This window comes from Panthera tigris, chromosome F3, assembly GCF_018350195.1.
Source record: "Panthera tigris isolate Pti1 chromosome F3, P.tigris_Pti1_mat1.1, whole genome shotgun sequence".
In the NCBI taxonomy this organism is placed as follows: Eukaryota; Metazoa; Chordata; class Mammalia; order Carnivora; family Felidae; genus Panthera; species Panthera tigris.
Window position 1 is genome coordinate 42,076,222 of NC_056678.1, and position 27,468 is coordinate 42,103,689.

The following is a 27,468-nucleotide window of genomic DNA, read 5'->3' on the forward strand; positions in this document are numbered from 1 at the left end:
CCCATAAATTCTGCTACAAGGAGACTCTCTGCTAGATTCTTGACTTACCCAGCCCGCAGAAGGTAAAGAAAGGACAGAGATGGGAAGAGGGAGGGAAGAGTGAGTGCTGATCATGATGCCGAGGCTTAACTCCACCCAACAGATGAGGTGATGAGGTTCTGTTTCTTGGCCTCAAGTCACACCGCTAGCAGGTGACAGAGCCAGAAGCCAGCTCTGCACCCCCCAAAAGGAAACCGCCACCCTGGACGCCATTCTGAGCAGTTAGGAGGCTCTTGTCAGGCCTGGATGTGGCGCGTCCCCTTCGAGTTGAGACCTCAAAGGAAGGGCATGTGTGGTGAGCAGACCTGTGCTCGGGGCCGAAGAAGAACAGATTTGTAAAGGCCCAAGGACAGGCGGGGCGTAGAAGCGGGGAGGTCATTTTTATGGGGATCTGGTACCGGCTGTACTAGGGTGAAGGGCCAGGTCACCTCCTCTCTCCTACATGTCCCCATCTCCTGCTGCCTGCTTGAGTCCCACCCCAAAACCCAGCTTGGGCGAGTGCATGGCAAGATGGACCATTAGGTTACGTGCAGATTTCCTTCCAATGGAACGACCAGGCTTCACCCCAAAGCTGCGGGGACCATTTGCATTGCTCGGTTATCCGGGATACCGTGTGTGCAACGTGGCCCATTTAGGACTCAGTTCTGGACTCGCAACTGGGTTAGTTAGCCTTCTGTTTAAATACCTGTAAAATGAGGATAATAATTGTCCCTCCTTTGTCTGGCATATAGGAGCAGTAGGTGATAGAAGGCCTAAAACAGGATTTATCTCAAAGGGAGCCCTGAATACCTACCTGGGGTTTGGATTCTTATTTTATTTATTTATTTATTTATTTATTTTTTTAATTTTTTGTTTTTATTTTTGAGACAGAGAGAGACAGAGCATGAACGGGGGAGGGTCAGAGAGAGAGGGAGACACAGAATCTGAAACAGGCTCCAGGCTCTGAGCTGTCAGCACAGAGCCCGACGCGGGGCTCGAACCCACAGACCGCGAGATCATGACCTGAGCCGAAGTCGGACGCTTAACCGACCAAGCCACCCAGGCGCCCCTGGATTCTTATTTTAATGCTGGGTGGCCATTGCAGAGCCCTAAGGCAAGGAAAAGCTCTTTTCTGCTGCCATCTAGTGTGAATCTTGGGAATAACACCCGAGTGGAGGCCAGCAGGAAACGCTCTCCAGCCAGGTCACCAGTGCCTTGAGAGCTGCCCACTGGAATGTGGGCACCCCGAAGGGCCTGCCTTCCCGCCTGGCTCAGACCTATGCATGCCTCAGGCCACCCTTGCCTCTTGGCTTCCCCACCTTCCCAGTTTTGAACTGACAGTGTGCTTAGAGAGGTTCTGTAAGTCACCACACCCGGGGACCGTGGGGAGCAAACCATAGATTTATTTTGCGAGTAAAAGGTCCAGAAGGACCATAGGAAAAGGAACTCAAGGCTGAGAGCAGAAAGCTTGGATACAGAAAAGCCACAGGGAGGTCTCTAGGATTGGAGCCCCCAGGGAGAGCTGCAGAGGCAGACTGTGGAGTGACCCCAGCGCCTGGCCCGGTGGCTGGGGCTGCAGGGGCCCTGGGCACTCAACCCCAAGCGCAGCATTTGCAGGAGGAGCTGAACACCAGGCTCGCTGGGCAGCTTTGCTGGAATAGCCGCCCCCCTGCACAGCTATAGTAGCTGGACCGGTCCCCAGGGTTGGGGTAGAGCCCGTCAGCTTTGCCCCGGCAGAAGGTGTCTTGTTCGAGGCTGGGGACACGCTCAGGTTCAGAAGGCTGGTCTGGTGCGGGGACTTCAGGTCCTGGCGGGCCTAAAGGAAGACCTGGGGAGACAGCGAACATTCAGCCAGGCCTCCCCCAAGAGATCCCAAACCTACAGGCCAAGCACACGGGCAACCACCACAGGCAGGCCGTGGCTCAATACCTCACCACTGCCCCCACCCAAAGGCAGAGCACAGCCAGGTGCCCCACAGCCACACTTAGGCTGCAGCGCAGCTCAACAGAAAACACGGGGGTGCCAGTGGCCATCTATCATCTGCAAAGACCAGCCACACACTGGCGAGGGCCTCCGGGGGTCTTGCGCTGCAGGTGAGCGCAGGCTCTCTCTTCGAAAAGAGAGGAGCAAAGCTGCAGCTCCCTGGCTGAGGGCCGCCAGAGGCAAGCCCTGGACAGGCGTTGCTGCCGTCAGAAAGGGGAAGAAGGGCCTGAAAAGAGAATGGCTTCCAAAGTTTCCTTGGCCCCTGGGGGTGCATGAAATTTGGGAAATCACAGGATTGGAATAAGCGTATTTCCCCAGAAGGAGCCAGGACCTGTAGTTCAGGGAGGGGGTGTTCCTACTCTACCCGCGAGTTCCGCCTCTGGTCCCTGGCCCCTTACTCACTCAGCTCCAGCTGCAGTGCCTTGATGAGGGGATATGGGCCCTGGTTACAGAAGAAGCCAGCGAAGTCGTCCATGTCCAGCGCCCACACCATGGCGCCACCCAGTCCCTTCTGCTTCAGGTAGCTGGCCTGTGCACAAGGAGCAAGGCGCAGGTGGAGGGACCCGGGGGAACCCGGCCCGGCCTGTCCCAGAACCCGCTTCCTCATCTAGATAGGGCTCTTTTTCCAGCACCCCCAGGTCGTGAGTGGTCAAGGCTTCTGGACACAGCCCGGGGCGGGAAGCCTAAGCGACTGAGTCCTGATCCCTCTGGAATCCGCCCGTCTCAACAGGAGCATGGCCTGGGTGAGGGTGAGGGAGGGGGTTTGGGGAGTGGATGGGCGTGTGAAATTCCCTAGGTTGCAAGCTTTGACAACTCCGTCTTTTCTGTGCTGGGCTGCTGTATTTGGGGGCACGGCCTGCGGGCTGTGATGAGTCCAGTTCCCCTAGGGATGACAAAGCTTCCCCAGAGATCTGAACAATTTCCTGTCTTTAAGTCTTTGTCCTCCCCGAGGGCCTTCTTTCCTCCACCAGATCCCTGAGGTTTCCCCAGTGAATGGCTGTGTGTTCCCGCAAGTGGGTTTCCCCGTCCCCTAAGCCTAACACGCCATGCGGGGAGTTGGAGAGTAGGGCTGGTCTGGAGCCCTTGCTGGCCCCAGTCTCCCATTCTGGCTACTTCCCCTCCAGCGGTGAGGGCCGACAGCTTGTTTTCGGAGTCCAGCCTGGCCTCTCCTCCCCACATGTCTTTGCTTCTCAGTTTCCTCGCCCTTCTGTTTTCAGACCTTCTCGAAGACCCTTCCACCGTGATCCCTTCTCCCATCTCCCTGCCGCCAGGATCACACTCCCTTCGCAATTCTCCCAGAGCGCTTTGTCTACACCTCTAGAGGGACCGGCCACTGTCTGCCCTGCATCACAGCTGACGTGAGATGTCCGGATAGACAAACCAGAGCAGGTGCCTCTGCAGGAGTTCGTGATCTCATGGGGGAGAGAGGCATGGAAACACACAAATACGCTTGTTTTGAGTCGCTGATACTGGGCAGGAGTGGGGAGTCATATAAGTAAATCAAAAGGTCTGTAATCTGAGCATGCACAAATGTTGTCATTGAGCTGAATAAAATGATATATCTCACTGTATGTATTTCTCCTCTTCATATGTCTGTAGAATTTGTATTTTATTAAATGCAAACATATATATATATATGTAATAAAATAAAAATTCTTTCAAGAGTGGTACTTAACATAGGGCAATTTTTTTGTGATCATGCCTTTTCTTAATCAATAGTTGGTAAAAATACAAAATGCTATCACACGAAGACTTGTGAAATGTTTCAGAGGAGATTCCTCTTTGGAGAGGGTCTGGATGCTATCATTCAATGTTATTGACCTGGACCCATCCAGGACCACCCCCCTCCCAGCAGGGCTGGGCCTCACCTTGGTTTTGAAGCTCTCCACATCATCAAAGCCCACCCACTGGTTGCCCTTGAAGGCATAGGGCACCTTCTGGTCCATGATTCTGGGCTTAGTGGCCCCCTTCCAGGAGCAGACCTGTTAGGAGCAGAGGGCAGAGCTGGGGCAGAGGCAGGGGGCACCACAGACATCTGTGCCTCTTTGCCCAGAGGAGACTAGAGATTGGAAAATTCCTATCTGAGGAAGTCTGGAGAACATAGGAGGTTCTAGATTGAGTGACCTAGAACCCTGGATTCAATGAGACACTGGGGTTTAAGGATAATCCAAGATGGCATAAAGCGGTTGGGCTTCACTTGGCCAAGAGGCTGCTCTTGGCATCCTCACTCAGAAACTATGGGAGTAGGAGCACCCCCCACCCCAGCCCATACTCGGGGCCCCGTGGGGTTTTCCCACCTCATAGTAAGCCAGCAGCCCTCCCTCTTTGGTGAAGGGGCCAGGGGTTCCAGGCCCCGTGGCTGGGGCCCCCACTCCAGTGTTTGATGGGGAGGCCATGGTGAAGGATCGTCCATAGGCAGGCATGCCAAGGATCAGTTTGTTGGCAGGGGTCCCCTTCTGCACCCAGAGTTGCACGGCAAAGTCCTGGTGATGGAGAAGGAGGGGCAGGGTTAATTTACTTTGCCTTCGGCCTGGTTCTGGTCATCTAAGGCTGCGGGCTTCCGATGGGCTTTAGTGTTCCAACACCGTCCTGTCTTCTTTAGGTCTTGTCTTAGACCCTCGACCCCAGACAACCATTGGAGTCAGACAACCATTCACGGGGCAAATATTTATTGATGGCCCATTGTGGCCAGGCTCTATGCTTGGGATACCTCAGTGAGCAAAGCGCCCGAGATCCCTTCCTTACTCAACAACTTAACCTTGCTGAGCCTCGGGCTTCCTGTGTGTAAAATGGAAATGGCAAGAACTAATGGATAGAAATGGCAAGAACTAAAAGATGTAATGCATGTGGAAGGCCCAGCATAGTGCAGTAAAGGAAAGCTGAGATCATGCTCATCATACGCATTATTGTTGTTCTAGGTCTCACCCAGAGTACGAGAGCAGGGAATGGGGTCCGTTTTATTTATCTCTGTATCCCTCGTGCCTCGAACAATGCCTGACCCTTAGATGCTCAAATAGAAAGAACAAATGAGTACACGGCTGCCTCATTTGCCTCTGAACGGGACCGACCCCATCGTGTATTACTTCACGTAACACCCCCAGCCTGTGACATGAGGAGGTACCCAACATACGTATGTGAAATAAATGAATAATGAAGATTCTTCCCTTAAGCCAGGATTACAGGCTCACTTCCCCCAGGAAGCCACTCTGTTCAAGTACAAGTCCTCCTGTTACTCTGCACCCTCTTAGCACTTAAGTCAGGAACATTTTTCACTACGTGTGTTCGTATTTATTTCTTTTTGTTGGTCTACATGATTTATCTCTGATCAGATGGGAGCTTATTCAAAGGCAGAGGTCAAGGCCCCCTGCTCAGCTCTATGGCACCTTGTGTAAGTTCAGAAAAGTCCCCCTCTGGCCGGAGGCAGTCCCGGGCACACAGTATAGAGAGTAGAAGGTCTCCTTGTAAGAAGAGAAAGGCCTCCCTCCCCCTGCGTGGATCCAGAGCATACAGCTGGGGGAACAGGGTGCTGGTGGGATTTCGGGGCCCTCACCTGTCAGCTGAATGTCTTTGGGTGTCGAGCTGCCGAGCTGGGCTGGCTTCCCCCAGGACCCATACAGTTTTCCTGATGGGGGTGGAGGGGTCTGGGCTCTGTGTGAATTATGGATTCCTGACTCAAGCACTCAGAGATGGCTCCCTTATTTGCGAAAGAGCCACAGAAGCTTAGATTGTTCTACCCTAGCCGATGCACCAAGACGTGGGCTCCCCCAAATTAAAAAGCACTTTAATTTAGGGCTGTTTTGGTTTGTTTTAAAAGAAGAAATAATATGGTTGTTCTTAACTTTCAAAGTGTCGAGTGGGCTTATAAAAACCCTCCAGGCTGCTTGGCGAGGGCAAGTTGGGCAGAAAACCACCACTCACCCCAGTCTGAAACCCAACCTGCCCTTTCCACGTGCTGGGGTAGGGGGTGGAGGCGGCTCGTCACTGAAGGTGAATCAGTGACAAGGAGTGAATGGTCACCCATTGTTTTGAAGGAAATGGGGTAGAGGAGGTGAAGGAAGCAAGAGGTCATTTTTGCCGGACATTCAAGCTCAAAGACGGCTTCCCAAGTAGCCACTGCATTATTTGATGTCATTCAGTTGGTTTGCTGTGTCGAACATCAGCCAGGAGGCTACAGAGAAGTAAGGCTTCCCCTCAGCATTGGCACAGGACAGGAAATAAACAAGCAAAGAAAGGAAAAGTCCGGGCTCCTCTGTGCCCTGCTTGGTTATCCTGCCTTTCTTTTCCACTAGGGCCTCGAGGCTCAAAAGAGGCCACCTGACAGGACCTGCGGATGGGGGGTCCCGCCTCACCTCTGCAGCCACTCACCACGTTGAGTTCGGCCGCTGCCCCGCTCTCTCCCTGCCTCTTGTAGAGGGGGCTGTTATGTCCTGTGGTCTTCTCATAAGAGCCATGGAAGTCGTAGGCCATAAGGCTGATGAAATCCAGGCTCCTGCAGGAGGCATGGAGAGAGGGGTGACGGGCTAGTGAGCAGTCCCTCCCTGCTCCCGCCTGTCCTCAGTGTGTGGCCTGGGAAGGGCCCTCGAGGTAAGAGGCAGCGGTGCAGGCTCCCGCCTGGTCCTGGGAGAGGGGATTAGACAGCACTCCCTAGTTCCCCCCTCGTACTCTTACCGTTTGGGAGGGAAATCTAGCTCAGTGTTGTTAAAACTTTCGTGTGCACGTGAATCACCCGGGAAAGCCATTAAAGCGCGGGCTCTAATTTTAGGAGGCCTGGGGTAGGGCCGGAGATTCCGCATTTCTAACGCTCAACACCTTGGGGTGCAGAGAGCCAGACGACTTGTCCTCTTGGTTTCACTCTTGCGCTCCCAGGGTGCTTGATGTTAAGACCGAGTTCCCAAGGAAAAGGGCAAGGATTCCAAAAGAGAGACTCCAGGACACTGGAGTAAGCAGACAGCGTGAGCAAATCCTTCCTGGATCTGCTGGTGGAGGGGTAGGGCTTTCCCCAGACGGTACCTTGCAGGTGACCATCTGCTCTAGTCCTGAGGCGACTCAGCCCGACCTCGGTCTCTCCCACCTCAGAGAACACACGTTCCATGCCATCGGCCTGAGACTCACTGAGCAATTTTGTCCACCTCGTATCCAGCCTCTATGTTCTTTCTCCCGGCCGGGACGGCTGCGCTCAGAAGGAGGCGTTCCTTCCCTGACGTCTGGGCTTCCCGCTGGAAGGCAGCGGCCAGGTCCTGCAGAGGTGGCTCACAGTGAATACAAAGGCAGGGGCCAGGCTGGCCCCTGTGGGCCCCAAGCAGATGTTCACTCTCAGGAGTCTGAAAACTGACCGTAGGGCTCGTCTGGGCTCTGCACATACCCGAAGCAACAGACCTTGGGGACAGAACAGCACCGGCCTGTCCGGTGAGGCCACCAATCTGGGTCCCCCCGCCCCAGGCCAACTGGGTGACCTCCAACCATACCTGCACCAGGGCTGTGAAGCGCTGCTTGTCCGAAGGAGGGCTCCCCCGGCTCCCTGGGTACTCCCAGTCAAGGTCAAGGCCATCAAAATCATATTTGCGCAGAAACTTAACGGCTGAGTTGACGAAGGTCTGACGGTTGTTGGCTGTAGCCACCATATCTGTGAATCTGCGAGGTGATGAAGGGCAGTATGGGCCTGTCTTGCTGACAGGAGGCCACTCTCTCTCTCACAGGCAGACGAGAAACTACGCAGGATATTTGTGGCTGGCTGTTCAGGCCAGGAGGATGCTGGGAGGGCTGCTTCAGATGCTGCTGGGATATTTGCTGTTGACTTACCAGCCAGGCCTAAGGAAAGGGACCGTCTAGAAGGGTGTCCGGCCCCCAGGGCTCAGTGACTTGCCAGGAGCTCTGCCTCCCCAAACTCCCTCCACACGCCTACTGCCTTGTCCCTGCTCAGGGAATTGTGGTCCCCTGAATCAGAGCCGGCTGTCACCCGAGGGTAGAGGTTTAGAAAGGAGGGAACAGTTTCTAATATGAGCACAAAGGGAAGTAGAAGGAGCTGAGTAACCTGGAAACCTGCTGCTTTCGTTCTCTGGTGGGTCAATGTGGTCATTTTCTTCAAACTCACACTTGTAAAATGCTTTGTGCCATCACTATGACTAGTCTGGAGCCCCTTAAAATCCCAAGCTGCCCCAGGAACCCCCTCCCCACATCTCCTGATTCCCAAGATCCCTATAAGTGTCTCGAGGTATTTATAGAGGGATCCTACTTTAATTGGTTTTCTATTCATTTACTGATTTAATTAATAGCAGCGCTTAAGTGGGGTCCATGTGCCTGGGAACCCCAGGCTAAGAATCCCCTCATTCCAATAAAAGATTGGGGAAGGTGGGTCATAAATTGTATCAGGTTTTCAAAAGGGCTCATGATCCAAAAAGTTTTAGAAAGAGTAGTTTAGAACTTTGGGAACCATATATTGTGGACTTTCTAGGAAAAGTCTAGTTTCATATGTCCCATTCCATCATCTGCCGAATTCCTCAAAAACGTCCTAGTCCTCAAAAATGCCCACAGTTTGGCATCCGAGCTCGTTCTCACAGACTGCCTTTGACACCCAGGAGTGGAACAAAAATTCTCAAACAAGATATCCTGTCTCAGAGCTCAGGAAATGTCGTCACTGTATGTTGTCTGAGGTTAGTTGGGACTCTCCCTGTACCCATTTCATGGAGAAAGACACTGAGGCCTGGAAAGAGGCCAGGATCTCTCCTGTGCTCCCGGCAAGACCGGATGTGTAACAGTCAGAGCTAAGCCCCCTCCACAGCCCTCCCGATGAGGCACCACGAGCCCAGGAGGAAGGTCAGCCCCCAGAGTCCAGGCCGCCCTCCTGATCCCCCACCCTGACTATATTCCACCTGGCCTGATTCCCAGAACCCACTGGCCGGGTTCTCTCTTGCCAGTGAGTCAGGTCACCACCCAGTGGCTCTGCCATACAGGTGCCGTGGCCAACTCACTTCTGAGTGCCAAAGTTCCAGCCCCCGATGGAAAGCAGTGTCTTCAGCTTGGGATTCCTGGGAAAGATAAGACAAATGCCAGAATTTGCAGGTTTTAATGCCCAGCCAGTTCCCCAGGCTCACCTCACTGACTGGGAAAGCAAGGGGTTATGGGTGCCCTGATGGGCACTGATGGGGTGGGGGGGAAGGTGTAAGTCCCTATGCATAGATCCTGGGTGAGGGGAGCTCTAGATTGGGAAAGAAACAGCATGCTCTTGTCTTCAGGGGCCTCCTATCTGGCTGGGGAGACATACACATGAAGAACTCAGGAAGAGAGATCAGGGCGTATCCGCAGAGAGGCTTTGTCAAGAGGGTGATAACACGGGAGCTGAAAAAACGCGTAGATTGTAGGAGGAAGAAGGGCATACATTCCCAGCAGAGAAAACAGTTTCCCAAGCCAGATCCCACCTAGACCTAAATGGAAGGGCCCTTAAGGAGTCCCTATCTACCCCTACTCCTCCCGTATAAGCACAGGAAAGCCCAGAGAGGTGATGTGACTTGCCCAAAGCCACACAGCAGGTCTGTAGCAAGATTGCAGTGCTGGGGAAGGTTTTTGGCTCTGGAAAGAGGTTCCTGCCTCCACCAACCCCCATCCCCGTCCAGTGCAACTCACATCTTCTTCAGGCCGTTGAACTCCTGGTAGAAAACCTCATCATCCCACTCTATGGAGCTGAGCTGGTGATTGGTCATGCCCGCAAAGGCGTAGATGAGGTGGGTGCACAGATTGGGGTTCACATCCTTGGGCAAGAAGCGAGCAGCTCCCTGTCTGTACTGGGCCCAGTTGGTGAAGTAGCAGACCAGCTTTGCAGCAGAGCCTGGCCATTCGGGACCAAGAAAAGAAATGGTGGTCAGAAGGGTCTGCTGAGGACTGACCCCCTCTACCTAATGCCAGAGGGTGTTAAACATGACACTTGATCGGCTGACAGCGGAGAGGCAGGACTTTCAACATGTTGCTTGGAATACTTCAGAATGTTCATTAAAATGCAAATACAGGGGCGCCTGGCTGGCTCAGTCGGTTAAGCGTCCGACTTCAGCTCAGGTCGTGATCTCGCAGTTTGTGAGTTCGAGCCCCGCATCGGGCTCTCTGCTGACAGCTCAGAGCCTGGAGCCTGCTTCAGATTCTGTGTCTCCCTCTCTCTTTGCTCCTCTCCTGCTCATGCTCTGTCTCTCTCTGTCTCACAAATAAATAAAAACATTAAAAAGATTTTTTTTTAAATTAAATGCAAATACTTAAGAGGCCCCAGTTATAAGCCTGAGTTTGTGGTTTAGTCTTGCTTTAAATATTTTACATTTTCTTGTTATCTCTTTTTTTTTTAAATTTTTTAAAAATGTTTATTTATTTTTGAGACAGAGAGAGAGACAGAGCAGGAACGGGGGAGGGTCAGAGAGAGGGAGACACAGAATCTGAAACAGGCTCCAAGCTCTGAGCTGTCAGCACAGAGCCTGACGCGGGGCTCGAACTCACGGACCGTGAGATCATGACCTGAGCCGAAGTCAGACGCCCAACCGACTGAGCCACCCAGGCGCCCCTCTTGTTATCTCTTATAGAGAATCTATGTTTATGAATATTGCTGATAAGGTCCTAATAAAGAGCTTGTTTTAGCTAGGAAAAGGCAGCTTGTTTCTGGAGTCCTCAGAAAATTTAGAGACTTTCGTTGGGTGGGTGGGTGGGGATGTCTGTTCCCAGGGGGTTGATCTAGCGGCAAGGGCCTCCACTGAGGTCGGTGCTATGTTAGGTTGACAAGATAACCAGAAAGCAAGAATGCTGGTTTTTACTCCTGTATCTGCCAGAAATGTACTTTGGGCCAATTGCCCCTTCAGCCCTGGCCCAGGGTCCCCATCTGAAAATGATTGTGTGGGCTCTGAAGGCTCTTCTAGAACTTGTCATCTGTGAGGGTATGGTTTGCACAAGCCAACATTTTATGCCAAGGACTTGGCAGAATGGGGAGTTTGTACTGGAGGACATCTATGGCCAGTATCTAGACTCTAGGACTTCTTTTTGTCCCAACAGGGTCTCTCCACAGTCCCCTCCAGCCTCCATTTGGCCACTGAGAGATCAGGGGAGGGGAAGAAGGTGCAAAATGGCCACAGGAGGCTGTGTGGGAGCCCAGCACATGAAGGACTATCTGGGACCCCCCTGGGCAGATCGGTGGCTCCCGAAGGGGAAGCTGGAGTTCTTGGGTCATCACTGGCTCTAGCCAGAGGCCACTTAGGAGTAGAACTTGCCAGAACTTGCCAGTGGGGGCTGAGAGTACAGCCTGTAGTGATACAGGAGGAGGGTTGGTGAACTCCCCAAAGCAAAGGGTTAACCCAGGGAACACATCGTAGGACCATCTAGGAAGAAGCCCAGAGTCTCTTCTTCCATCATATCCTGTCGTATCATATCAAATATCCTGCGGTGCCCGGGTGCCTCATTCGGTTGGGCCACTGACTTGATTTTGGCTCGGGTCATGATCTCATGGTTTGTGAGGTCGAGCCTCACATTTGGCTCTGTGCTGACAACAGAGAGCCTACTTGGGATTCTCTCTCTCCCTCTTTCTCTGCCCCTCCCCTGCTTGTGCTCTCTCTCTCTCTCTCTCTCTCAAATAAATTAAAAAAATAAAACGTTAAAAAAAACGTTATGCATGGATTTTTGTACTATAGGGGCAATGAAGTACGGTGGTTAAGAACAGGGTCTCTGGAATTTTCATGCCTGGCTTGAAATCCCAACTCTGCTGCTCTGTAGCCAGGCAATTCAGCTTCCTCCTCCATACCATGACAACGACCATCATTCCTACCTCAAAGGACTATTGTCCTTCCCCCAGGGAAGGGGCCGAGGGAATCCACGGCTACCCTCAAGAAAGGCACCCCTTATGGGGGCGCCTGGGTGTCTTAGTCGGTTAGGAGTCCAGCTTTTGATTTCGGCTCCGGTCACGATCTCACAGTTCGTGGGTTCGAGCCCCGCGTCAGGCTCTGTGCCGACAGCAAGGAGCCGGCGTGGGATTCTCCGTCTCCCTCTCTCTCTGCCTCTCTCTCTCTCTCTTTCAAAAATAAAATCAACATTTAAACGACAAAGGAAAGGCAACACTTACCCCATTGGATCATCAGTAGAACTATCAAACCTGTAACAGCACAGGAGAGAAGGCAGAGGTTACGAAGTTATTTGCATTTTTCTGGGCCTTGTATGCCTATTGAAACACAGTGGGTAGAGGTGGTCAGAGGGGGGTAGACCCAGGATGGCTTCCCGCAAATCAACCTTCCTCTGTCCAAAAGGGACCCAGGAGGGCACTGTGTCCATCCCTTCACCCCCAGGCCAGACGGCAGGGGCCCCTCCCTGGCCTAGACTAGTCCTAGAGCTGATGGAAGTTTCCGTGAGTTGAGGTTGTCCCTCCCTAGAGCACCAGTGGAGGACGGTGTGTATTGAGAAAGATCTAGGAAAACCACTAACTTGTGAGGTTTTCAGAGAGAAAGTTTCCCTTTTCGAGCAGGCAGGAAACCTGGGGCCGTCCTGGGGCTGGAAAGAGCCAATTTGGAAGGGTTAGGCCAGAGATCCCATCTCTCAGGGAGGCCTCTGTGCCTCTGCTCACAGCCAGTATTTACCACATTCTGTGGCTTTCCCGCCACGCCTCGCAGGAGGTTAGCTGAGTTCCCAACATGCTTGGAGACCTAGGCTCGGCAGGACTCCTTTAAAAAGATTTATTTCACCTTTCTGATGACCTTGAATTTTCCCATTCACCTAATAAAGCCTTGTAAGGGCTTGCAAGGGCAAGAGAACTTGCAAGGGCACCCAAGGTCGTGGCCCCCAGGCTGCCTGCTTTCTTGCAAGACAACCAGCACGGGGCTGGGGAAGCTGCTGGCAGGGGGCATCTCTTGCATGAGGACCAAAAGCAGAAGCCTAAGAACGTGGGAAAGACAAAACCACCCACCGCAGTGGTGTTCACCGACTCTGGGCTTCCAGGACCCGGAGGGGGCAAGGGGGCACAGGAAAAGTCCATTTCAGCCTGTTGAGAAAAGCCTTTCCTTGCAACACAAAGGCTCTTGAATTGAAAGAGCCAAAGGGGGCCCACAAGAATAGAGGCAGAGGAAGGAATAGGATGGCTCTCTGAGGTTCTCCTGATGCTTCGGTACCCTCCCAAACAGCGCCACGAGGCAGAAGCCACCTCCCTGCCTTACAGCCCCCAGGGACCCGCCCACTGTCCCTGCCGGCCTACTCACCTGCCCGGGCCATGGACCGTGCCATGGCGCTGGCTCGGCACCAGTCTCCAGCCTGTGCAACCGACTCTCTAGACCCTGCTCTCCTTTTATCAGGCTGCCCCGTTCCATCCTAGCCCGGAGTGGTGAAATCAGGGGGTGGTAGAGGCGGGCGAGAGGGGTTGAGGTGGGGCGCGCAGGGCTAGGTCACACAGCGTGGGTTGGGCAAACCTGACACAATGGCCTTTAGCAATTCTTGGTTTTCTGGAACAATGGCGGTGGGTAAACCGGGCCCTTAACATGACCAAACCGGCAGGCAAAGAGAGGGAAGCAGGAAGTGTTTCTAAGCCTCCTGCTGGACAAGGAGGGTTCTGATTTCCTTGGAGTCAGTTGGTGAAGACCTATGAGTGATCTATAATTTACTGGGCTCTGGAGGAAGAGGGATGACTCACAAGTCAGGGGAGCTGGGCTCCAGACCAGCCTGCTCGCTTGTTTCTTCACCGCCCCCTCTAGAATCCACGTGCCCTCTCTGTAAGACGATGGGGTTGCAAATGTAATATATATTTCATAAAAGTCAAATTTCATCACTATCCACATGACGCATATGGACACAATGGATGTATTTTATATCCATCGATTGAGAAAAGTACATAACGGCAAATAGCAAGGATGAGCTTAGTAGTAGTTTTAAATGCCTTTGGTTTTTTGCCTTTTTTTTTTTTTTTTAACTAAGCTCCACGCCCAACCTGGGGCTTGAACACATGACCTGGAGATCATGAGTCATACGCTCCACCAACTGAGTCAGACGGGTGCCCCTTAAATGCCCTGTTTCTTACAAGTCATAGGGAGCTGTATTAGTTTCCTACGGCTGTTGTAACATATTCCCACAAACTGGGGGGCTTAAAATGACAGAAACTCATTCTCTCTCAGTTCTGGAGGCCAGAAGTCTGAAATCAAGGTGTTGGCAAGGCCATCTGTCCTCTGAAGTTTCTAAGGAGGAATCTTTCCTTGTGCCTTCCAGCCTCCGAAGGCTCCTGGTATTCTTTGGCTTGTGGTGACATTAAGTCAATCTCTGTCTCATGGTCTTTCCCCTGTGTCTCAGTGTTTTCTGTTGCCTCTTAATAAGACAATTTTTACTGGATTTAGGGCCCACCTTAATCCAGGATGATCTCATCTTGAGATTCTTACCTCAGTTACATCTGCAAAGACCCTTATGCCAAATAAGGTCACATTCTGAGATTCTGGGTGGAGATATCTTGTGGGGGGGCGGGGTGGGGAGGAGTACCATACAACCCACTCTGGGACCTAACCATGTTCACGTTACTTATTCTGTCTGCAGACAAAGTCTGGTGTGTGCATGAACTCCAGGGTCCCAGGCAAAACTTGGCAGCTTTTAGATGATCTGATCTTTGGTCCTTGACCATGGATCTTTGGTCCATCGAGTGGCCTGGATGGCTGAGTGCGAACATTCTGGGGCAACAGGCTCTGAGGTCAGTTTGCCTGGATTTGAATCCCAGCTCTGCCATTTACTATCTGTGCAACGTCGAGCAAGTTCCTTAACTTCTCTGAGTTCCAGTTTCTTCATCTGTAAAACGAAATGCCCAGAGAATTGTTGTAAAGGTGCTACATGTTGGTAGTTATTATTCCTGGTTCTGCCCAGTCTCTGTGTGTGTCAGAGATCTGAGGGTGGGACCCCCATGCCCAGTGCCCCCGGGCCCTGTGTCCTTGCTTTCTCTGTGGCAGCCCCGACCCCTTGTTTTGGTCATTTCTGTTCCCTTCATATGGGGGTCCTGCAAAGGAGTCTGCTCAGGGTCACCTGAGATCTACAGAGGTGCCTCAGCTCCGGGGATGTGAACGAGAAGGGGAGGGGGAATGTGGGAGTAAAGATTGCTTCACCAGAGAGGCCGGTTGCCTCCTTCACTTGCCTGCCACCCCCATACACGTACACATGTCAGCTTTGAGATTTTCTGACTCAGCTTCCTGTCCCCAAGAGGACCCTGCACTGCAGAGGCCCAGGGTTCTGAGTTGCTCCAAATACTGACCTGTCCCAACTCATCTGGGGTCTCTAGGACACCCAATAGCCCAACATTAACATCACTACCTTGATTAATGCAGCTGATTCTCCTCTCCTTCCCCCTCCCCTTCCTCCTCCTCCTCCTCCTCCTCCTCCTCCTCCTTCTCTTTCTTTTTCTTTTCTTCTCCTCCTTCTCCTTTTGATTATTATTATATTGTTTTCTTTTAATTTTTGTCCCAGACCATTTCTCCAAAGGAAAATAAGTAGAAACCTAACATATGAAATAAGATCCTCTAATTTGCTCTGCTAAAAAATCTTGTGATGGTCAGGAGCTCTGACTTGTCTTTTCGATGCTAAAATCAACACCTCGTCAACATCAGCTCCCATGGGCACCCCTGTGGGGGAGAGATTTCAGTCGGGTACCCTGGCAAGCGCACATATATGCCCTATTTCCTAAAAACCAACCATAAACACCATAAACTTTGAAATGCTAAAGGTGTTGCCATTAAAATAAGTAATAAAAAAAAAAGCATGAAGGGTACCACCATGTTGCTCGGCATTGTCTTAAAAATTTTGGCTTTTATACTAAGAAAAGGGGAAAAATACATGTGTGTGTGTGTGTGTGTGTGTGTGTGTATGATTATGATATAACTGCCAATAGTTGTAGATATGTTTGGATATCTACAAAAGCCTTCAGTTTTCTAGACTCTAAAAAAAAAAATAGACCAGGAATAAAATAGAATTTGCTGGATTTAAGGTGAATATACAAAAATTAATAGCTTTTCTCTACGTTAGCAGAAACCAATTAGAAATAGAAGCAGGGGCAAATGAATCCACAGGAGTGTCAAAAACTATAAAATACTTAGGACTAAATTGAATCACAATAAATTAGATAGTAAAATCTACAAAACTTAGTGCAGGACATAAACAAGATCCGAACATGTTCCCACATACGGAAGCAATATCATAAAACATGTCAGTTCTCCTCGAGTTCAAACAAAAAGATAGCAATGACCAGGGGCATACTATTCAAAACTTACTATAAACTCGTTGAGATCAAAGCATGGAACAGGCATCAGGACAGACAGACAGAGGTAGATTTGAGCATACGTGGAAAACACGTTCAACAAAAGCAATGTTTCAACTGAGTAGGAAAAGGATGTTTCATCAATGTCAATGACTTAATTGTCTACCGAAATGGGAAAAAAATCAAGGTTGTACCACTTGCACCGTATATAGTAGCAAAGACAAGGGGCAGGATGAAGGGGTGCCCTGGGAGTAAAGGGGGGGTGGTGGCCAGAACCCAGCCCGAGTGGGGGAGAAGATGGGGGAGGTGGTGCTTGAGGAGAGCTTTGAGAACTAGTAGTTTTGCAGACAGAGGGAGAACGGCAGGATGGTTCTGGCCAGATATTCACTCACGGATCGTCTCAGACAAAACCTCCCATCAGACTGCAGGGACAGCGAGATGGTTAAAAACCCTGCATGCATCCCATCAGTTGAGAACCACTGATTGAGGACAGCAGGGTGGGGTGATCTCTGCTAAGGGGGTCTGGGTGGGAGGGCACTGGACATGCCGGCAGGAGAGGAGAGGGGTGCGTTGCTTTACTATCTTGGACTTCAACAATTATGTCTCAGGCCAGGTAGGGCACATTCGAGTCTGACCTGATAGGCAGATCAAAACTGCAAAATATCAAGGAATACAAAGCTGCTGCCTGGAGGTGGGGGCCTGGGGAGGAGAAGGCAGGCCCATGTCCTGTGAAGCTAAGGTTGAACCTTTCGCGGGCACCGACCCAGAACACCCGCGCCCCAATTTCTAACTCAAGTACGAAAGTCTCAGCCCCCCAGTGCAGGTGGCCCATGTCTAGAGCTGAAAGGTCCTGGTATCTTCTAATTGATAGCACACCAGCCCTCTGCTCCTTGACCCCCTCCCTCCTGGGGCAGCCTTCCCGGCCCCTCAAATCTTACAGGGATCCATCTGAGTCAGGCTTTGCCTCCTCCCCAGCCATGCTGGTCCACACCATCTCCTGTGATCTGGGAACAATTCCTTCCATCCAGAACAGGAAAGCACTCCCTGCTTGGGTGTGCTCAAGACAGAGCTGGGTGTGCCTCAGTGGATCTCCCAACCAATGACCTGAGGGGCTTTATACCCTTCGTTCCATGCCCATTGGTTTCTCCCACCCTCTCCCAGTGCCCCCCACCCAAAAACACAAATTCAAGTAAGACTGGTGCGACTGATATACAATGAAACTTCAAGATAAAGCCCCAGCCCAGCCCACCCCAGAGCAGACTCCTATACAGACGTTTTAGAGCCTCCTCCGGTTCACATCCATCCCGGTTGTCCGAGTTGGGGTTAGTGACAACCTCGCCAAGTCTCAGTTTCCTCATCTGCAGAATGGAGATAACACTACCTACCTTACTTGCGATGTGGATCGAGTAGATGGTGTGTGAAAGGGCTTAAAAGTGACAGAGCACCAACCAGGTCTTATGAGGAGACCACGATCACAGTGGCTGGCGTGACGCCCCTCTTCCCTTGCTGCACACAGGCACCACATCCCTGGAGCTGCCTGGGCCTCTCCCCACACGCCTCTCCATGCCTCCCAGGGCTGAGCCTGTGCTGAGCCTTCAGATGCGTCCGTTAACTGCTCCTTCCCACATTCCAGCCAGTTCTTCCCCATCACGGTAAAAGGCATCACCGTCCACCCTGTTCCTGCAGTCACATGACGCTTTCCCCCACCCTCACGTGACCAGATGCTACAAGAAGTCCTCCCTTCTCTTCCACCTCCTCCGCCACCAGCAACCACCATTAGCTCTCGCCCCATCCACTGAGGGAGCCTCATAACTGCCCTTCCTTCGTCCTTCTCTTGCCCCCTGCTCGTCATTCTCCCCACAGCAGCCCGGCCGGTCTTTGAGAAACTTAGATCAGATCCTCCTGCTAAGACCCCTCTGAACTCAGAATAAGAGAAGGGACCGTGTCTGTTTGCCTGCTACTATGCACCGACAGCCCCAGGGGCTGGTACATACAACAGGAGGCCTCAGTTAATATCTGTTGAGTGAGCTGATTCTTGGACGTTGTTCCTCAGTATCCTTCAATACTCAATCAATGTCAAGTGCTCAGGAAGTAGCTGCTTGATGTGAGACATGCAAACCTCCCCTAAATATACAAATATACTTGTATGATCTAAATAGACAAATCAAATCTCCCTAATATATTAGCAGAAGCCATTCTCTCCCAAGAGTAGGTGGGGAAGGAGAAGCCAGAGAATTTGCAAACCTGGCCAAAGCCGGATACAAGAGGAGGCAGAGCCGAGTTGGAGACTCCTGGGCTCTTCCCTTTCCTATCCAGGCACCTTCGGATGAGCCTGAGTCTCAGGCGACGGTAGAGCTCATGATGGCTGGCTGATGTTCCTTGAGTCATGCTGACACTCAGGTCTGGGAGTCAGGGCATCCTTTGGGGACAAAAGGCACACAGAGTCCACTCTGGCCATGAAGACTGTGGCCTTGTCCGTCCAAGCGTCAGCTTGTTTCCAGATCCTGGTGGACCATAACCCAAGGGGAAGTTGCTTCTCTTACCAGTAACAGGTTTGAGCCTGAGGCGGTGGGGAGGCCATGGGTACCAGAACTGAGAGGGAAGGATGCGGTCCGGGCAGAGTGGGTCAGGATGGGAAACACAGCGTACTCAGCCCCCAAGGCTCTCCCCCCACCTGTCGGGTTCAGACGCCTGACATTCCACACAGACTCCTTTCCTCCTCTTTCCTTTTCTCTTTCTTTCTCTCTCTCCCTCTCTTCTTCCGTCCCTTATATATTTCTACACATAATTATTGATGTACGACAATGTCCATTACGCTCCTCGCAACATTCAAGAATGTAACATAAACCTAAAACAGGCTTAGGTGTTCCCTCTTGAGCCTGGAATTTTATATCCCATTAAAAAGGAATAAAGTGGGGCGGGGGGGGGGGATCCTGGGTGGCTCCGTCGGTTGGGCATCCAACTCCTGATTTCAGTTCAGGTCATGATCTCACAGTTTGTGAGTTCAAGCCCCGCATCAGGCTCTTTGCTGATGGTGCAGAGCTCTCTTGCCCTCTCTCTCTCTCTCTCAAAATAAATAAATAAACATTAAAAAAAAAAAAAGAATACAGGGAATGGTTGTCTTGCTCAGTTGGTGGTATATGTGACTCTTGACTCTTGAGCCCTATGCTGGGTGTAGAGATTACTTAAAAATAAAATCTTCCACAAAAGAAATAAAGGGCGGGGGGGGGGGGTCGCCTGGGTGGCTCAGTCAGTTAAGCATTTGACTCTTGATTTTGGCTCAGGTCATGATCTCATGTTTGTGAATTCGAGCCCCGAATCAGACATTGCCGGGCTGACATTGCAGAGCCCGCTTGAGATTCTCTCTCTCTCACCCTCTCTCTGCCCCTCCCCTGCTCCCCGTCTCTCTCAAAATAAATAAACTTTAAAAAAGAAATAAGAAAGAAAGAAAGAAAGAAAGAAAGAAAGAAAGAAAGAAAGACCTTCCTTAATATCTTGTTTAAGGGGAAAAGCAAGGTGTACCCATAGCACCTGACAGATTGAACTAAGGTATTTATCTCCACTCTTCTGAAGCTCCCCCAAAATAGCAGTTAAAGGAATAAAATGACATAAGACGGAGCAAATGGGAGAGGGGACCAAAATAGATGAGAGAGGTCAACAAATGTTCGACCATGTGTTCAAATGTTCACCTTTGATGATGAACACAGAGTGAACAAGTGGACCTAACTCAGCAGACCTGGAGAAGCCGAGACCTCAGACTGCAGGTGACGAGCCCACAGGAAGCAGGGGACTCATGCCAAGGCACCCTGGAAAGCCGCAGGAGTTGGCAGAATGTCATGAAGTGGGGCGAGGCTGACAATTATAGGTCTGGGTGAACTGTTAGACCCCCAGATCCACTTTTTCCAGTGGCCTTGCCTGTCCAAATGGGTTCTGCCCAGCGTCTCGGGAGCCAGCCAGAAAATGCAGGGAAGGACCAGAGCGACTGTAGACTTGGGAGCACCTTGCTCAGCACAGAGGGGAGTGAGGATGGGGGTGTGGACGCCAGACTGAAGACAGAGACGGATGACCGGAGAATTACGTGACAGTCTGCATGTGGGGTGTTCAGACCCCAGCCCTTCGCTCCACTACAGCCCCGAGCCGGGCATTGAAAAGTTATTCTCAGGGAAGACTGCCAAGGGAAAGTGACTGAAGCTCTGACCACCAACACTCCAACGCCGTGTGGGGGCCCCCCAGAGGAATACCCGTGTCCTGGTCCCATCACCCCAAGATGGGGCCTCAGATGAGAAACCTCCCAAGCCCCAGAGCTTCCGATGGTGATGATTCACGATCGCATGCGCAAGAAAAGCCAGGATCACCAGATGCTTGATGAAAGAGTCCCCACGTGAAGGATGGACCAAAACAAACAGAAAAAAAAAGGAACTTCAAGAAACCAGAGCAGGTGTCAGACAGGGCTTCGGATTTTCTTTTTTTTTTTTTTTTTAATTTGTTTTTTTAACGTTTATTTATTTTTGAGACAGAGAGAGACAGAGCATGAACGGGGGAGGGTCAGAGAGAGGGAGACACAGAATCGGAAACAGGCTCCAGGCTCTGAGCCATCAGCCCAGAGCCTGACACGGGGCTCGAACTCACGGACCGCGAGATGGTGACCTGAGCCGAAGTCGGACGCTTAATCGACTGAGCCACCCAGGCGCCCCAGGGCTTTGGATTTTCAACCTCGGGCAATTACGTTCTGACTATTCACAATGAGCAAACATCGCTTTCATTATTTACAAAAAAAAAAAAAAAAATGGTTGATGAGTCTGTTGGCTGTATACCTTCTAGCTCGCAACTACTGTGCCAGGCGTTGGGCACCGGGATCCATTCACAGCCGCTGTCTCTGTGGAGCTAATAGCCTGCAGGGTTAGCACTGCTCTGGGCTGAGGTCATTCCTCAACGCAAATCCCTCGGGGAGGCGCAGCCTTCTGCGTAACTCACGCTTCGGCCCCTTGGAGGGAGCACTTTTGGTCCCAACCACAGGCTTTGAAGCTTTTCTTATCTTCCCCCAAACCTGAAGCTGAGACTCCTTATCACTCAAGGTTTTAAACGCGTGCAGCGGTGGTGGCCTTTAGCTCGGGACCTTGGACAGGGACTCCCCCTGAGATGGGTTCCACTCAGCCTCTAGGGAGCCAGGCAGACAGGATTGGCCAAAACACACACACACACACACACACACACACACACACACACACAACCCCCGCTCCTTGTGGGAACATCGCAGCCCTAGAAGGGTTCCCTCAGCTCCCACTCAGAGGTTGTGCACAGGCTTCTATTTCAGGCACTTCCATCCACACTCCCCGCCTGCTGAGTGACTCCGAGGACGTGCTTCCTCTCCTGTGGGCCCCCCAAGGCCATCATGGGGTGCTTTGTCACATGCCCTGGGCTGGGCCCGGGCAGGGCCCGGCGGGACACGTCATACATCGTGCCCTCGTACACTCGTGTATGATTCTCACTCTCAATTCTGGGCCTTTGAGTTTTTCCTTTTTAAAAAAAAAAACTAGCGTTCCCAAGCTTTGTGTATTTCACTCATCTTTTGAAGGAAAACACTCTCATATGTTTACTCATTGATTCTACAAGTTTAATAAGCTGGGAGGAGCCCTTAAATAGTGATTGTGATGAATTGCTGGAGGCTGAGGGCGGGCTAGCTTGAGAATGAAAAGCCGCTGGGGGTCCAGTCTGAGGAGCGGTGTCAGGCGTTATAGATCTTCCCTCCGGAAGCCCCACTTCCTCCTCACGTTACAGTTTAGAGAAAGATCTCTTCAGGGGCGCCCGGGTGGTTCAGTCGGTTAAGTGTCCGAGTCTTGACTTCGGCTCAGGTCACGATCTCACGGTTCGTGGGATCGAGGCCCAAGTCGAGTTTGGGATTCTCTCTCTCTCTCTCTCTCTCTTCCTCTCTCTCCGCCCCACCCCCACTTGCATGACCTCGCGGTTTGTGAGATCAAGCCCTGCATCGGGCTCTGCGCTGACACTGGGGAGCCTGTTCGGGACTCCCTCTCTCCCTCCCTCCCTGCCCCTCCCCCTGCTTCTGCACTCCCTCTCTCTCTCTCTCAAAATAAATAAACTTTAAAAAAAGTGTTAAAGAAATTCTTCAGAGAGAAGGAACATGACACAGGTCACAAACTCAGATCTGTATAACAAAGAGCACCAGAGAAGGAATAAATAAAGATACAATAAAATCTTTCCTGTTTCCTATTCTTAATGGATCTGATAGATAAGTCTTCAAAGTAATAATAGCAACAACGTGTTGGGGGATTATAGCATATGGATAAGTGAAATGAATGACAGTAATGTTATGAGGGACAGAGGGAGGAATCGGGAATATTCTGTTGTAAGGTTAGCTGCACACTCGTGAAATGGTATAGAAGCTGGAGTAGGGGGCGCCTGGGTGGCTCAGTCGGTTAAGCGTCCGACTTCAGCTCAGGTCACGATCTCACCGTCCGTGAGTTCGAGCCCCACGTCGGGCTCTGGGCCGACGGCTCAGAGCCTGGAGCCTGCTTCCGATTCTGTGTCTCCCTCTCTCTCTGCCCCTCCCCCGTTCATGCTCTGTCTCTCTCTGTCTCAAAATAAATAAACGTTAAAAAAAAAAATTAAAAAAAAAAAAGAAGCTGGAGTAATGTTAGTTGTAAACGTATATTGCAAATACTAGGACAACCACTAAGAACGGTTTAAAAGAAGTACACGGTATGCCGATATGCTGAAAAAAAAAAGAGGAAGTGCAATCTTGTGAAATGTTGAATTAAAACTAGAGAAGGCAGGAGCACCTGAGTGGCTCAGGAGGTTGAGGGCCTGAGTTCCACTCAGGTCATGATCTCGTGGTTTGTGAGTTTGAGCCCTGTTGACAGTGCAGGTCCTGCCTGGGATTCTCTCTCTCCCTCTGTCTCTGCCCTCCCCCCATTCTCTTTCTCTCAAAATAAATAAATAAACTTAAAAAAAAAAATAAATATAAAGACACAGATTAAAAGTAAAAGGACGGAGGGGCACCCGGGTGGCTCAGTAGTTTGAGCGTCCAACTCTTGGATTTCGGCTCAGGCCGTGATCCCCGGATCATGTGATCGAGCCCCATGTTAACTCCACACCGAGCACGGAGACTGCTTCAGATTCTTTCTCTCTCAGGCTGCCATTCTGAATGCTTCGTTCCTTTCTCTGATCTTGTTAGTTTCCACTCGGAGTATCCTCTTTCTTGAAGAGAAGGTCCTTCATGATGAGAGATTTTGAGATGCTTCTGTCTCCTCTGCGTAGTTGGTAAGTTTTGGGTGGTGAAGACATGGCTGACAGGTGTCAAACCTTTTCCTAGGACTTTGCCAGGGAAATCAAAGACTCCCTGTAGGGAATTTGTGCCATCTCAAAGCTACATGCTCAGATTTAGCAAAAGAGAGAGGAGCAGCGTCAAAGAAGGGCAAGCAGGTGTGCTGACGCCGAGGACAGCCCAACGTACAGAAAGGAAGCAGGAGACTGAGCCGCATAGCCTTAGTGGAATTTTCCAGTGCTGCACTTGGGGTGGCGGGGCATTCTGGTTGAGTCTCCTCTTGTTTTATCAGGTGTTCATTTCTGTACTCCACTCCGTAACAGCCCAAATTGTCGGCGATCCATCACTACGTGGAGATGTTTCTTCCTTCCGTCCATTTTCAGTGCTCTTTGCATGCTTCCTCTGTCTGTGCTCAGCAAAGTTGTCAACGCCATTTGTTTTCAAGACATAGCTGATCTAGCATCTGAGGTATCAGGGAGGAAGCCCCACCCATTCCCTAGTCTCAGCCAAATAATTACTGACATGCTCTTCAACCTTTTGCGGCAGGCTCTTTTTCTCACCCGGGGGATGTTTGTGAGTCTCCTTCTCAACCACCTTGTTGGTCACCTCGTTAGTCTTCTGCGTATGTCCCTCCTCTACTCACTGTACTGCTTTGAATATCATTGGTTCGATAGAGGAATTGAAAGGCACCAGCAGTTGTCAAGCACAGAAAGGAACTGGCCTCACCACTTTGGATTTGGGTTGCCCTTGGCTTTCCTCACAGCAACGTCGTCCTGGTATATTCTCAGTGGATGCCTCTTCCCCATCCTTGTTCCTCTGTCCATTATGGGCGGCAATGAAGCAAAGACCCCTGGCACGGCATGCCTTTTCCAGTGGTGCCTCTTCTCCTTGGTGGTTTTCTTAAGCAACAGACTTTTCCACAAGACGGTCTACCTATAGTCTGCCCTGAGTAGCTCGATCTCTGCAGAGAAATTCCCTTCACCGCCATCGCTCTCCTGCCAAACTGAAGGCTGCTGCCGGCCACTGAGTCACCTGCCATCCAAAGGGGATGGGTGGGATCGGAAGGAGGGTGTAGGATCTCTTTTCCTTGTCCCTTCCTCCACCTGGGAAGGCAGGACCCACTCTGCCAAGGGCCCGCTGCATATTCCCTTCTCTCTGAGGAATTGGGATCTTTGTCACTGGTGCACATAAGGCAGAATCTTCCCGACCCCAGGATGTGGATTTTTGACACCGGTGATTCTGAATGGACCACAGGGTTTTCTGCAGCTCTTTTCTAGCACTTGTCGGCCCCCGTGCCTGGAGCGATTTGAATACTTTTTTCTTTTTTCTCCCTGTGCTATTTATCCTTGCAAGTCCCCTTCCTGCCTTCCACCATCCTTGGATGAATGTATTTTGTAATTTTAGCTGTTGTATTGTGTGGATCTGTTATTTTTTGTTGTTTTTCTGCGAGGCACATATATTGGATGTGGGAGGTGAAGGAATATCTCATTTGCTCCTGGTCACTCCCTTTATAGCCATCACTGTCTTGTTTCTTGTAAGTCAGGTTAGATTTTAGTCTCTCTTGCTCCACTGCAAAACGCAAACTCGAAGAGATGGGACAGGAGGAAAGACCTCACAGCCAGGTCTGCGGGTTTTGAGGAGTGATTTTCCTTCTTCCCCTTGATGGGGAAAAAAAGCCTTTTTTCACCAGTACATTTAAAGTTATCCAGCTGTAGGGAGGTACCAGTTTTGGGCAAGTGCCACTGCAACACCAAATGCTCAGAGAACCTGAACTTTTAACTCGAGATCTGAAGAGTACTGCTGGCTACTGCTGGGTCTGTCTGGCATTTCAAAGAAATATTCGTTGCTGCAAATAGGACCTGAAGGGGTAAACTTATTTTTTTAATGTTTATTTGAGAGAGAGAGAGAGAGAAGAGAGAGAGAGAGAATGAGCAGGGGAGGGCGAGAGAGAGAGGGAGCCACAGAATCTGAAGCAAGCTCCAGGCTCTGAGCTGTCAGCACAGAGGCCAACACAGGGCTTGAACCCAGGAACCATGAGATCATGACCTGAGCTGAAGTTGGATACTTAACCAACTTAGCCACCCAGGAGCCCCTGAAGGGGTAAACTTATTAAACCCATTAAGGCTGTGGGGAAAAAAAAAAGAGTCTCTCTCTCTCTCTCTCTCTCTCTCTCTCTCTCTCTCAAAATAAATACATAAACTTTAAAAAAGAAAAAGTAAAAGGATGGAGAAAGATATCCTATGCCGATACTAATCAAAATGAATCTGAAGCAGATGTTAACTTCAGACAAAGCAGACTTCAGGACAAGAAAACAAGAACAAGAAAAATGATCAGAGATAAAGAGGGACATTACATAAACATAAAAGTGTTAATTCTCCAAGAATACATGGTAATTCTTAATGTGTGTATACAATAGGACATCAAAATATTGAGGAAAAAGCTGAGAACTTCAAGGAGAAACAGACAAATCTATTATATTTGGAGACTTCAACACCCATCCAAGAACTAACAGATCCAGTGGGTATAAGTTCAGTTAGAATATAATTGAACTGAGCAACACTATTAATCAGCTGGATCTAATTGACATTTATAGAACACTTCACCCAACAAGAGCATAATCCACATTCCCCACAAGCTTACATGGAACAGTCACCAAGATGGAACACATTCTGGGCCATAAAACATATCTTAACCTATTTAAAAGAATAATAGTCATGCAAAGTATGCTGTTAGGTCACAATGGACTTAAACTAGAAATCAGTAGCAGAAAGATGGCTGGAAAATCATAAGATATATGAAGGTTAAACAACACACTTCTAAGTAATACAAGGGTCAAAAAAGTCTCAAGAGAAATGAAAAAATACTTCAAGCCAGATGAAAGTGAAAATACAACACCAAGATTTGTGTGATGCTTTGTTCTGGATATTTCCTTTGGATCTCTCATTCAGTTTACTAATTCTCTCTTTAACTGCATCTAGTCTGCTGTAAAATTCTTTTTGAGTTCTTATGTTCAGTTTAAATTCTTTTTTCAGTTTTATAATTTATATTTGGATCTTTTTCAAGTCGGTTATGTCACATTATTTAGTTTCCAGTTCTCTGCAAATATTCATCTATTTTCTATCTCCTTGAACATAGTAAGCACAGTTATTTTAAAGTATGTGTCCGATAACTCCAACATCCCTTTTGGGTCTGTGTCTATTTCTTAGTTGTTTCTACTGGTTTTCATTCATGTAGTTTTGCCTTCTCCTTTGCCCAGTTAAATTTTATACCTATTTATCTTATTTACTTTTCCTTTGTGTTGAAGTATAATGTATGTACACTACAATGTATACATCTTACATGTACAGTTAAATGAATTATTATAATGTGCACACCTGTATAACCTATATTTCTATTATGGTGGAGAACAACTTTATCACTCCAGAAAGTTCTCTTGTGCCTTTCCCAGTCAATCTGTAACCCCTCACACCAAAACCACTGATTTTATTCTATGGTCATAGATTTAGTTTTGTCTGTGTTAGAATGCCATATAAATAGAATCACAAAGTATATACCCTTTAGCATCTGGCATATTTCAGTCAGCATAACGTTTTGAGACTCATCCATAGTATTGTGTTTATCAATATTTGTTTCCTTCAATTGCTGAGAAGTATTTCATTGTATAATTATACTACAGTTTGTGTATACATTCCTCCTGTTAATTGACTTTGGGTTGTTTCTATTTTGGGGTTGTTATGAATGTAAATCTTCTATGAATATTCATGTATAAGTCTCTTTGTGGACATATGTTTTTATTTTCTTTGGTGCGTTCATCAGTTCGGGCTGCTATAACAAAATACCGTAGACTGGCTGGCTAAGACAATTAGCATTTACTTCTCACAATTCTGGAGCCTGGAAGTCCAAGCTCAGGATGCCAGCATGGTTGGGTTTTTGGTGACAGCACTTTTCCTGGTTTACATCTGACCAT

General features: G+C 49.9%; 1 protein-coding gene, 1 long non-coding RNA gene and 1 pseudogene across 6 annotated transcripts in view; 2 read left to right on the top strand and 1 right to left on the bottom strand.

The window, feature by feature from the left end:
* LOC102956486 overlaps positions 1–3,517 on the top strand; it is a 36,789-nt gene extending 33,272 nt beyond the window's left edge. The window contains exon 3 of the long non-coding RNA XR_006213841.1: positions 3,219–3,517. This is a non-coding gene — a long non-coding RNA (uncharacterized LOC102956486). The remainder of the gene's footprint in view (positions 1–3,218) is intronic.
* On the bottom strand, positions 1,406–18,083 carry CHIT1 (chitinase 1). Of its 5 annotated transcripts, none has more exons than XM_042975891.1 (12): positions 17,605–17,760; positions 12,436–12,501; positions 12,080–12,109; positions 9,622–9,823; positions 8,970–9,026; positions 7,467–7,632; positions 7,114–7,238; positions 6,367–6,490; positions 4,299–4,484; positions 3,870–3,983; positions 2,404–2,530; positions 1,406–1,846 (listed from the first exon to the last, which is right to left on the bottom strand). In XM_042975891.1, the coding sequence occupies exons 3-12, from the start codon at positions 12,090–12,092 to the stop codon at positions 1,611–1,613; spliced, it is 1,350 nt and encodes a 449-aa protein (XP_042831825.1). In that variant the 5' UTR covers positions 12,093–12,109; positions 12,436–12,501; positions 17,605–17,760; the 3' UTR covers positions 1,406–1,610. The 5 variants fall into 5 exon arrangements, with proteins under 5 accessions (XP_042831825.1, XP_042831824.1, XP_042831823.1 ...); XM_042975890.1 differs by lacking the exons at positions 12,436–12,501; positions 17,605–17,760 and adding exons at positions 13,203–13,311; positions 13,631–13,680; XM_042975889.1 differs by lacking the exon at positions 12,436–12,501 and having other exon boundaries at positions 17,669–18,083.
* A 5,404-nt stretch (positions 18,084–23,487) lies between these two features.
* Positions 23,488–24,528, top strand: LOC102955334 (annotated as a pseudogene).
* The last annotated feature ends 2,940 nt before the right edge of the window (positions 24,529–27,468 follow it).